This window comes from Pristis pectinata, chromosome 2 (genome assembly GCF_009764475.1).
Source record: "Pristis pectinata isolate sPriPec2 chromosome 2, sPriPec2.1.pri, whole genome shotgun sequence".
NCBI lineage: Eukaryota > Metazoa > Chordata > Chondrichthyes > Rhinopristiformes > Pristidae > Pristis > Pristis pectinata.
The window spans coordinates 76,760,206-76,773,431 of record NC_067406.1 but is presented as its reverse complement, the minus strand read 5'-3'; the positions used below and the strand labels follow the sequence as shown (position 1 = coordinate 76,773,431).

The following is a 13,226-nucleotide window of genomic DNA, read 5'->3' as shown; positions in this document are numbered from 1 at the left end:
TCAAAATCCCATACACTTTAAATCAGACCACCTTTCTTGCTTCAAAAGTCTAATGAGCACATACCCAATCATTTCATTTGTTTCTCATAAAACCACGCCTTCTTCCCAGGATTCAACCTAGTGAACTCTCTCTCAATTTCCATCATGCAAATACATTCTCAAATACTGTAGTCAGTACACAAGGTGCAGTCTCACTAACGGTCTGGCAGTTGCAGCAAGACTGACTTTTTTAAAACTCTACCCCCTTTGCAATAAAAGCCAATATCCTATTTGCCTTTCTTATTACTTGCTGCAGCTGCATATTAAATTTCTGTGTCTTGTGTACAACATTCTTTAATCACTCTTAAATAATATTCTGCTTTATGACTCCTTCTACTGAAGTGGATAACTTCACATTTCCTCGCATCATCTGCCAATTTTTTATTGATTTGCTTAACCTGTTTGTGTCCTTTTGGAGACTCTTTACTATTTATGTGCTATTAGCAAATCAGGGACATGCAGAAACTGCTGCAAATGCTTCAGGTCAGGCAGCCTCTGTGGAGGGAGAATCAGAGTTAATATTTGAGGATAATGACCTTTCATCAGTTCTCTTCTAACAAAAGGTTATTGACCTGAAATGCTAACTCTAATTTGCCAAGTATTTTGTTGCATTTCCAAGTTTTATGTTAGATTTCTAGCATCTGCAGTTTTTATTTGCTTTTGATTTTGGCTTCAATACACCTGGTCCCTCCATCCAAGACATTGATATTGATTGTGAATATTGAGGCTTCAGAATTGATCCAAACGGAACCCCACTAATTAAACCTTGCCAATGTCAAAGTGAACAATCGATCATGATTTGGTTGCATTCAGCTAGCCAATCCTCTATTTCTGCTAATAAACAGTCCCCAGTACCATGAGCTCCTACCTTGTGCAATGGCATTAAATGGCTCCTTATCCAATGCCTTTGGGAAATCCCAATACACTACCTCAACTGGTTCCACTTTATCCATCCAGATCATTACATCCTCAAAGAACTCTAATAACCCTGTTATAATATTATGTTGATTCTACGAGACCATATTCTGATTTTCTAAATGTTCTGTTATTACCTCCTAATGAACAAATTCTATAATTATTTCCAAAGATGCCCAAGTTTCAGAGATAGAATAAACATTTTAATCAATGGACACATTACTAACAAAATTACCTTTATTTATATTACTTGTAATAATTTACTGAACAATTGTTTCTAGTTTTGTACAGCAAAATTTCTTCTCCATTTTATTATTACAAAGATAAAGCAAATACTACATTACTATTACACTGTAAATATAAAGCTAAACTATGGACTCTTACCACAAGTCAGAAGTTCTTTCTTAACACTCATCACAAGCTGCCTTTGCAAAGACTTTGGGAAGGCACATTTAGTTTCTCTTACAGTTACATTTTTGGTCTTTATCCATTGTATAATCCGTAGCAAGTTGCAATCACACAAAAGATAGTCTGTCTGAAATTCTCTGGCAATGATAAAATTAAAAATTGAATGTAATGATTTCAAATAGATCTTAGTTTACAAGAACCTTTCCCGCACTTCACCCAGAATTATGAACTTTTAAATAATATGAGATCAATGTTATGCACAAACACAAAATTCATGTCTGATTGATCCATAGTACTGGCATTTAGGTTAATTTTAAGTTTATCAAATTATCCTTATGGTATAATCTAAAAAAATTTCACAACTTCATAGAATAATACAAGGACACTCAAATTACATAGTGTTATGTGTGCAGTAATTGGAGAATATTTAAATCACTATACACTAGCATGGAATTTGTGACAATATGAGAACTTCAAGAAATCAGAAATTTATGTCGGAATCTTTTATATGACCAGTGATTATAATGAAACCATGATATTCAAGTCTTGCTCCCGTTACATTTTGTCACATTACCTACATGAACAATTTGTCAGTAAGTCAACATTTCATTGTTTCATCAATAAGAAAAAATCTAATTGCAAATGTTTTGTACAATAACTCATGCATTGCATCAGATCATGATGGGACGGGATGTTGGCCTCTTTCCACGATCCTCCACACTACTGACTTGTGCTTTGCCCCCTCAGAATGGGAGCGTACTGTACAGAATCTTGATGCTTTGTTAATTATAGAGGGCATTTATATAACTAAGTGGTCGATAGAGAGGATGAACAGAAGCACAGGAATAGTTCACTTGCCTCCCTTCTGCATCATAGTTACTACGTGGCACAGAGCTCAAGGTAATCAATTGATGAAGAGACAAAAAACCTTAAAAAAACTAGGACCAGCAGAAAATAAAATTAAACAACAAAAAAAAATGTTTTGAAAATAATTCAATGTTCCATTGAACAACAGCACTTTCATTGCTCACATCTTCAAATGAAGTATTCAAAATGGAGGCATCACTGGAAGACTAGTATTTATTGCATGCATCATGAAATATCATATGCTATTTGAATCAAGATTTCAAGTGTATTACATTGTTTATTCACTAAGTACATTAACTAAGTATAAAGCACAAAAATATATATTTTTTCCGTTTGTGACCTTTTCAACCTGTTGGGCTTTCATACCCATTGAACTCATCTTTTATCACCAGTTTATATTTTCACTATAATTGGTCAATATTGGAGGGGAAGTAAGTATTCTAAAGAAAGAACTGTAAATATTCAATTTCCTCTCTGCTACAGTATTGGATATAATCCCTGATCTTTGATATAAATAGAGTAGATTTCTCCCAAGCTCCCAGCATAATCAAGGTAGAACCCCAGAAAAACTACATCAACTATTTGCACCTCTTTTCTTCCTATAGCGATAATGGAAATCTATTAAGGTTACAGTGATAATTAATAGAACACCATTAGAAAACGCTATTGTACATTTGGATCCCTCTTACTATATAGCACTTCCAAAAAAATGTCAAATAGTTGATGTTTGCTTGTTGTTTGTGAAGCAAAGAGCCAAATACATTGGTTAGTAACTTTGAACATCAATTGTACAAAATTAAACAACTTAATTTATAATTAGTCAAACAACACTAAAAACTTGTGTTTAACTAATACTTTTTGCTCTGCAATACAAAATAAATACATGGGTCAACAATTGTTTTGGAGAGAAACATTTTGCTTAATGTAACCAACCAAAGTTGAAACCACATGTTTCTTGTTACACCAAAATTTAATGTTTTTATATCGTAAGTGGAAAGTTAACATGGACATAATTGTGTGAGGAACTGCTAAGAAACAAATAAACATAGGCAGCCAACTTACACATATTTCAACAACTGCAAGTTCTTAAATATCCCTTCTGACAGTGTAGAAAACAGGTTTCCCGAAATGTTTCTGAGAAAGGAAAATTAGTTAGCAACTTAATATTTAATATCATTATCACTTATTTTTGGATTTGTAGATTACACAAAATTGAGAGGAATGGTCAACACCAAGTGAAACTGCAACAAATCAAAACAATATATTTATAAACTCGAATAATATGCATAGAATGGGCAAATTAATTCCAACATCACTAAGTATATTACAATTTCCTAAGAAAAATGAGACAGCCACATATTACTTAGAAAATGAGAATTTTAGTGACATAGGAAAGTGCTGAGGTACCCTAATTTCACTGAAACCACCCTTACTCAAAGTCTGCTCTCAGAGGAAAGGCATTCAGCAGCTTCATTTTAGACACATTGCAGAGGCATCCTAATAAGTAAGTTTTTACTAATGGGAATCTTTCGCTAGGCACACTTGTGGGGAAGGGAAAAACTAACAGCCATCAATATGACAGTCACCAAGAAAGGTATAAAGAACATCTAAAGAAATTTCTTGAGAAAAGAAAAGCTGCGAGAATTCAGCCAAACATGATGCAGCTGATGTGAATAGTACTGAGGCAGTTTAGTGAAAGCAAGATTTTAAGTACACGAAATGTTTTGATGCTGCATTCAATATAATATCAATTTACAATCTTTAAACTAAATTACAAATAGGCTTTAATTACTTACAATCGGATAAGATTTGACAAGCTTCTGAACATTTCCCCATTTAGACAGCTTATCCTGTTGTTAGATAAATCCCTGCAAGCAAAATAAAGAATAATTCACCAGGTCGTATCAACTAATTTATACAATAGCAGAGCCTTTATTACATCCTTTTAAACAATGTCTGATCTGAAGAAGGCAGATACCAAACATCATCTTTCTTCACTAGATTTTTTCTCTCCTGAGTCATAATGTCCACTACTGTCCAGCTGCCAAAAGTATCCAGCAGCACAGTTAAATAGATTCTCATCAGATTCGTCCACTTCAAAATATGCTGAATAGTTGGAGATTTAGGCTGACATGTTACACGGAAATCAAATCTGGCTGTTTAGGTAGATATTAAAAATTTTAAGGTACAAACACTTCTCTGGTAGACTTGTGGGGCTGAAGATGACTTGCTTCTATTCTAGGTCTGGGCAGTTGATGAGCTAATGTGGGATCTGCAGATTCTGTAAAAGACAGGGCAGATGTTGCTTTATGGGATGGGTTAGCCAACTGTGAGAGGTGCTGCACTCCTACTATTTTTGCTGGAGTTCCAATTGCTCTTGCTGAACAGATTAGAGGTTCCCTGAGCCACTTCAGATGCTTTCACCATTTTAAATGATTGTGGGCCAGAGATTCTTGCAAGTCTGTGAAGATGATGCAATATTTCAAGGAGGCTTTCAGAATATCTTGAATAATTTCTTCTTCCCTCCTGATAATTTTGAACAACGATGGAGTATATTGCAGACCATTTGTTTCACTCATAATGCAGAATTCTGTATAAACACTGCCCCTATTCTTTGCCAACCTCCTAATTTAAAAAAAACTTGTTCAATTTTAAGTTGCCTGAATCAGTACTAATGGGGTGGTGGTATTGAACTTGCTATCCTTTCAAGAAGCCAGTTGACACACTGATCTTCTTGGGTCCTACCACTTCGACAGCCTGCCTGTTTTAGGTACTAAATATTTACAATAAATCTCCTACAATATTTAAATCAAGGTTCTGCAATATACGATCCTGGTTTCCAATTTAAGAAAACACTAGTTGGACTGTACGTCATGCATGGTCTTTAAAATTTTACTGACTATACAAAGAAAGGGGCAACTAAGTATTATATTATTATTGTGGAATCGGGAGGTGTGGGAATGCTTCTCCACACCTGGGCCAGTGCCAAAATCGCCTTCACTCCCTCGAACACCTATGATGATAGCTCCTGAAGTTGAGCTGGTTTGAGTCCCTTGACCTTCTTTAGGATACAAAATCTCTCAATAGATGCTGCCTGGACAGTTGAGTATTTCCAGCGACTTTTGTTTACATTTTGGGTCCCACTGGATGCCTGGTGAGTAGGCAGTTCTATCTAAGTGATGTCAAATCCCCTTCAACCATGGAGTGGCCATGCTGCCAGCGTGCTCTATTAGTCAGATGCCCATAAGTTTTCTGTCTCTCCGCTTGAATGTTCCACATTCGGCTGAAACTTTGAGAAATGACAACTATTCTGCACCAACACTCTTGTTGTTTATACCCATGTCAATTAGCAAAGGACTCCTGGTGAGATCAAGGGCAGAACACAAACTGACGGAATTCTCCCGCACTAGAGTGGAGAATCTATTTGTTGAATTTCTGCCAGGTTGAATGTGGTGCAGCAATAGTGAGCCTCTGCATCTGAGTCGAGTGGAACAGTTATGAAGAGGACAACTTCCATTTTGTTTTACTTAATTATGTTCACTTTAAATGTTTTAAATACTTAAAAAATAAATACTTCTGAGAATAAAATTTTAATATAATTTTTTGCTTTTAATTATTTAGAATGCTTCCAAATTTCAGGGAACTTTGACAGGTGGATGTATGCCTTTGCCAGCATTCGACAATTATTTTTGTGCTGTTTTGTGGTTGTACATTGTTTTGAGGGCATTTGCAGGCCCTTGGATCCTGAACTTATCAGAAAGTTAATATGTTGCAATCTGCCAAAGCTAATTAAGAGATTTTTTCAACATGTCAACAATGAGCATGGTTGGTTTAGGACTTCTTATTATCCTATTTCTATACTCACATAGTCTCACGCATGTTAAGCTCTTATTCAGTTCATCTTTTACTCTTCATCTTTTTTTTTTAATGCCTTTCTTATAAACAAACTGACATCTAATTCTGTATGCTTTTCATACTCGCCCTACCCTGTGACTCACAGTAGCCTTCTTTCACCATCTCACAAAATGAACTGGAAGCAAACTAAACATTCTTCCAACCAAAATTAGGAGCCTGGATTGTGCTGGATCTCAACAGTAGCTCTACATTTCTCAGTTCAAATGCCAGCTGCTAAATGCTTCCAGAGGAGTTTTATGGAGAAATTTGGTCTGGCCCATGCACGTCACACCATTTTGTTGTTGGAGGACTACTCAGTTTCTCGGCACTGGAACCATCTAAGGTCTACTTTCTGAATTCTGCTGAAGCAAGCATGCTGGGTGGGGTGGGGGAGGGGAGGAAATAGGAAAAGTGGGAAGCGAAAACAGCCAGTGGACTTCTGCCAGTAAAACCTGGGCAATTATCTTCCTCTGTACAAACTCAAAGCCCCTTATTAATTTACAAGACCCTAAACACTAAGAGAAGCTTTTCCTTCAAACGATACACGAGGTGTTCCCATCACTGCCACAGGCTGAACTCCCCAACTTTTTAAAATTTCTTTTTCCAAGCAAAAAAAAATGGCTTAAATCTTTATGTAGAAATTGGCTCAGACATCCCTTTGCTGATCCATTCCAGAGAGGTTACAATGCCAAAAAACTTAAAAGTAAGCAGTACTCGGTGTCTTGCACAGCCACCCGTTTCAACAAGTGTACATAAAAGGGAAACAGGAGGCGGCAAGAAATAAACAGGGTGGCAGATCGGGTCTTGTAAAAGGCAGCCAGAACAGTTAAATAAAAACAAATCTCTCAATCTACATCACCAGTGATTTTTTTTTAAATTATAAATAATGTTGAAATGAGGTATAAATGGATTAATGGCAAATAAAAGAATGCTGTTTTTAAAGTTAATATAGTAGCAAAGTCATGCATATTAAATGAACAAATCTGTCCCATACAATTTCAGAGTCATAATTAACTTGAATGCCTGAATCACTTCTCCTCAGGTCTGTACTCAGGAGTATCCAAGCAGGTCAATTTAAGACCAGAAACAAACAAACGACTGGGGTTTGAAGCTCTATTTATTGGCACTTAAGCCTTCAAATTTGGAAGTGCAGAATTTGAGCTGTACCAGTCCCAAGGATCACAATTTGGGAAAATCCATATTTCAGATTTAAAGCATTAATATTTGATGAAAGTATAAAAGAAAGATGCATCATACTATTAGATTGGTATTACAGAAGTAAAGTATTGAGTAGAATTTCCATCTTTCATTTCTGGGGAGGGACAGGGGGTAGAATGGGAAACTGAGATAAGCCTCCAATTATCAATCCCTCCAATTTTCTAATCCACTAGAGTGTTTTTAAAAAAATGAAATTTGGGTTGGTTTATAAATGAACCAGCTTTCTGATATTGCCTATTTTATCATCTAAAACTTGCTCCAAAACGGTATTTTTCCATTCCTAATCCCAACCGTGAAATCACAATAGTTTTGCGAATGTGTTCACGGCTGGCATTCATTGTTGACAACACTGGGACTTATGGCCGACATCCCAGGTTACCACTGGACTGGGAGGCAATTAAGAATAAAAACTGATAGAACTTGAGTCACAAAGGCCAGACCAGGTGGAGAAGGCAGATTTTCTTCCCTTGAGCCAGATGGATTATTATGACAATCCGTGGTTTCAGAGTTACTGTGACTGCCACTAAATTTTTTATTTTACTTCCAAATTACTTGAAAAGAAATTCCCCAATTCCACAGTGGGATTTCAACTAGTATCTCTGAATCTATGGTGCTATACCCCAGTTGTGGATGTCTCATACCTGTATGCATGTTTTTCAATACTCACAGTCTTTTTAGTGCTGAAAGTCCCCAGAAGGCACCTAATTCTACGTTACTAATAAGGTTGTTCCTCATATCTCTGCAAGAAAAAAAGACAAACAATTTTTGAAATACTTTATTAGTCACAATGCAGTTTTCACTCTTCCTATCCAATAAAGAGACTTTCTAAGTCACCAACGAGCAGGCATCTCTCATAATGGCTCCCTTCCTAACAGTGTACAGATGACTCAAATGTACTGATTGATAAGAATATGTTACTCAATGTATTGGTAATATTTTGTAAATCTTCAGTTAGATTTAGATGTGCAACTAAATTATAGTTACTGTTGGCAAATGCTTAATATAATAATTTAAATTCTTTGTTAAGACTTTTTCTTCTTAAAAATGAGTACAATTAGTAAGACTTGAATATATTTTTAAAACACAAAATCAGTAGAACTATGGGGAAAAAAATACACATTTTTTTTTTAAAAAGTGCAAGTAAAATGTAGATAATAGTTGTCTTGTTATGACATCATTATCAGAACACGGAAATAAAGTGATCGCAAAAAATGTAAGCAATTTGTACAGCTCTTAAACTGATTATCTTCTACTACCTCCTAAGTGGACTTGTTAAAAGTAAAACACATGCCTTCACCTTGTACATATTTTAGGTAAAAAAAAAATGAACTCATCTCATATTTGAGGCTCTCTATCACAAAAAATTCTGCTGCCTCCCTCCTATAGCTGCCAGTCATTTCCCCGATAATAAATTCTTCAAGGAATTTATTGTGTCAAGGGACCAAGATGCAAGCATAGACATATCACGGAAAAACAATCTTTGATAGTCTGTGCCTTATGTCGCAGTGTATTCCCAGCAATAATTGTGAAAGAATTAAGTGCTCCATTTTGGCGAGTTGAAACATGCCAAATCATATACAATTTCAAAACATGACAGTGGTTGAAAATACCAGAACCCAGATAAAAGTATTGGAATGTGGAGACAAGAGACTTAAGACACGACTTGCTGGCCTTTCACTCAAGATCTTGCCTAAGAATTATAAAGCACAAGCCAAATTGTGGGTAACACATATTTACCAGTTTATTATATTATAAACAAAAAAAAGGAGATAAAATGAGACAATAAGATTTTGCTTTGAAAACAATTTATTTTGAAAATACTCTTTGAGCTTTTTCGTGCATAAGCAGTGCAAAAGGAACAAGTCTCATACGCCATTTTCATCATGCCATTAACTGTTAGCAACTCAGATGTGTTTGGAATATACCAGCTGTTCTATTTTCACCTGGTTAAACACCAATAAAAAGGTAAATTGTTCTGGCTCCAGCAAATTGTGCTGGGATGGTCACAAATTCAGGCATTGATAAAAAGATAGTTGCTGCCATCAAATCTAAAATTCTTAAGTAATTTTTCACTGGAATCCAGAGTACAAATAACTGGAACAAAAAAATGAACTCAGCGGGTCAAGCAGTATCTGTGGGGAGGGGAAGGAATTGTCAATAATTCCTAACCCCGCGCCCCCCCCCCCCCCCCACAACAGATGATGCTCGACCTGCTGACTTCCTCCAGCAGTTTACTTTTGCTCCAGATTCCAGCATCTGCAGTCTCTTATGTCTACATACAACCGGAAGTTTGCTACTGGAATTGAATTTTACTTTTATCACCTAACTTTTTTCTTTAATTGTAGTTACATTTTGATCCAAGAAAATGCACAATACACCAGCAGCAAGTTACAAGTTAATGTAAATGCACTGCCACAACAGCTCTGCATTCACATTGCCCTGGCTCCACTATAAAAACAGCCAGTTAAGTAGCAGCATTGACATATTTTTGTAAATACTAATATTCTTGTATTACAGAAATAATGGCACTTTTTTTTACATAATTCTGCAATTAGCATTTTAGTCCAACACCTTTAACTCATTACATCTACAATACCCTTGTTAACAACTTAAAGCTTCCAAGCACAACCTTCTTGATTAACTTAAGTCGCCAGGCAAGTCACTGAGTCATACAGCAAGGAAACGGGCCCTTTGGCCCAACTGGTCCATGCCAACCAAGATTCCCATCTGAGCTGGTCCTATTTGCCCATGTTTGGCTCATATCCCTCTAAACCTCTGCTATCCATGTTCTTGTCCAAGTACCTTTTAAATGTTGTTAATGTACCTGCCTCAACCACTTCCTCTAGGTGAAAAAGTTGCCCCTCGTGTTCCTATTAAGTCTCGCCCCTCTCACCTTAAACCTATGCCCTCTAGTTCGATTCCCCAACCCTGGGGGAAAAAAAAGACTGTACATTCACTCTACCTATGCCCCTCATGACTTTATACACCTCTATAAGATCACCCCTCATTCTCCTATGCTCCAACAAAAACAGTCCCAACCTGCTCAACCTCTCTCCATAACTCAGTTCCTTGAGTTCTAGCAATGTGCTTGTATATCTCCTCTGCATTTTTCCAGTTAATGACATCTTTCCTATAGCAGAGTGACCAAGACTGAATGCAATATTCGAAAACGCAGCCTCACCAACATCTTGTACAACTGCAACATAACCTCCCAACTTCTATGCTCAGTGCCCTGACTGGTGAAAGCCAGCATACCAAAAGCCTTCAGCACCCCGTCTACCTGCACCACCATTTTCCTGGAACCATGTACTTGTACTCCATAGAACCATAGAACACTACAGCACAGAAAACAGGCCATTCGGCCCTTTTAGTCTGTGCCAAAACTTTATTCCACTAGTCCCATTGACCTGCACCCAGTCCATAACCGTCCAGACCTATAGAACCATACATATTCCTAAGTCCCTTTGTTCTACAACACTCCCCAGGGCCCTATCATTGACTGTGAATGTCCTACCCTGATTACAATTAAAAGCAGAAGTGTGGAGTTGTTGACCATCAGGGAAAACTAAAACAAAAGACAAATTCCTGGAAACATTCAGCAGATCAGGCAGCATCTGTGGAGACAGAACAAGATTCTCAGATTGATGACATCCAATGTACTAATAGGGCTTGTATCACTGAACCCATCTTAATAATTGGTTGGAGATGCTACTAAGCATGTTAATACTGAAGGCTGGCATCTTCTGCAACATGGCCCTCATCATCCATCGAATAAGAAAACAGGTTAAAGTAAACCAGTGATTTTTCACTACTTTCCAAGCAAGTCCCCACTTCAGCAACATAACCTTCAATGTGACTGCCTCATTAATAGTAAATTAACATACTACTTCCTATTCTTTAATGGCCTGCTCTCTCTCTCTCACACACACATACTTTTCCTTCATACTTCGCACTCGATCTCACTCTATTCTGTGCCTGCCCTATCTTAACATATTGCTCTCTTTACCCCCTTCTCTCCCTCTAGATTTTCATCATGTCACTCTCTTCCTCTTTCCCTATCCGTTTCTTGACCAGTCATACCAATTTCATCTCCCAAACCCCCTTTAATTCCTTACTGAATCCTTTATCTTTGTACTCTTATCTTTCTATTGCTCTCTTCCTCTATCTCTCTAATCTGCTTGTCTCTCTCCCTCTGATCTTGCCCTAAATCCCTCTCTCTTTCTCAGCCTTTCTCACTTTTTCATACCCCCAGCACACTATCACTCAGTTACATATTTTCCCTCTTAACCTCTGATTTTTGGATTTTTCTTTCCCTCTCCCTTCTCCCCACACCCACCCCCCAACCCCACTCTGTCTCAGGGAAGAGAAGCAAACACCTGAAGGCCAAGGTTCACCAAATAACTCACAGTGTGAAGAACTGATGGTGGCTGGGAAGAGCACAGGACACTTAGCAACTCACTGACAGCCATGACTCACACAAATTCTTCACCAATAGCCCAAAACCAAGGTACCACCTCACTGAGAGACAAGAATGGAGGCGAATTCATCGGCAGACAGGCTGCAGAGACCAGTGGAAAGACATCTTCAAATGCAACACCATCCTTGATGTGAGGGTCATTGACTCCAAGTCACAGCAGCCTGTTCAATCCAGCCTTGTCATTACTCCTTATTAACAAGTCAAATAGGCTGTATCCCAATCCAAAAAAAAGGTCCCGAGAGTTGATGGCTTTAGACTGAAATTCTAAACTCGGCAGTGAAGAGCTTCAGTCATAAATCCATAATCTCATTGCCCATATCTGGGAAAAGAAAGACAGATCTAAGGGTCTCAGAGATGCTGCAATCATCCAACAAGCAAATGTGGTAACTACAGAGGGATCACCTGGCTGTCTGCCACAGGTAAAAATCCATGTATGGTGGTTGGTGCTTTTCCTTGCATTTCTCTTGAGCAGTGAAGATCACATCCTCTGTGCCTATAGGTGGATGGAATCCTCACTGCAATTTGGTGACCAGCTGCTCAACCACTGGAGGAACCAGTTGAGGAGGACCCTACCCAACAAAATTCAACCAGGCAGCAGTGATCCCCGTCTTCCTTTAGGCTTCTGAGACTACCAACAGCAGGCACCTCAAGCAACTACAAGGATACCACCCATGCTATAATCAATAAAATTTTCCAAAGTTACCATAAGGTAAGTGAATTAACGTCAGTGTCCTCTCAGTGGCCAACATTGTCAGCACTGTGCCCATAGTTTTACTCAATCGGCCACATAGTGCAAGCCACATGGTTCACACACCTGGCACCAGATTCCCAAAATGGACACTCTATTCCAAGTTCTGTCTTGGAACATGATTACCTGATGATTGGAGTAAAAGATTCAGAGATATGCTTAAAGCCTCCTCAAAAAAAAACAAACAAAAATGCAATATCCCCATCAAATCTTGGGAATCCCTGGCCCATGGCTGCTCAAAGTGAATAGGAGCATTTGGGATGGCTGCTGTGGGAAGCAAGGGAGGAGACTGCGGAGCCTCTGGCGATGATCTTTGCATCATCAATGGGGACGGGAGAGGTTCCAGAGGATTGGAGGGTTGCGGATGTTGTTCCCTTATTCAAGAAAGGGAGTAGAGATAGCCCAGGAAATTATAGACCAGCGAGTCTTACTTCAGTGGTTGGTAAGCTGATGGAGAAGATCCTTAGAGGCAGGATTTATGAACATTTGGAGAGGTATAATATGATGAGGAATTGTCAGCATGGCTTTGTCAAGGGCAGGTCCTGCCTTACGAGCCTGATTGAATTTTTTGAGAATGTGACTAAACACATCGATGAAGAGAGAGCAGTAGACGTAGTGTATATGGATTTCAGCAAGGCATTTGATAAGGTACCACATGCA

At 38.0% G+C, this 13,226-nt stretch overlaps 1 protein-coding gene across 3 annotated transcripts in view; it reads right to left on the bottom strand.

Moving 5' to 3' along the window:
• adgra3 (adhesion G protein-coupled receptor A3) overlaps window positions 1-13,226 on the bottom strand; it is a 100,003-nt gene that overhangs the window by 25,009 nt on the left and 61,768 nt on the right. For all 3 annotated transcript variants that reach the window (XM_052032111.1, XM_052032093.1, XM_052032102.1), the window contains exons 3-6: window positions 8,009-8,080; window positions 4,026-4,097; window positions 3,292-3,363; window positions 1,339-1,499 (exon numbers count right to left, since the gene is read on the bottom strand). In XM_052032111.1, the coding sequence (XP_051888071.1) occupies window positions 1,339-1,499; window positions 3,292-3,363; window positions 4,026-4,097; window positions 8,009-8,076 (373 nt within the window). In that variant the 5' untranslated portion in view covers window positions 8,077-8,080. The remainder of the gene's footprint in view (window positions 1-1,338; window positions 1,500-3,291; window positions 3,364-4,025; window positions 4,098-8,008; window positions 8,081-13,226) is intronic.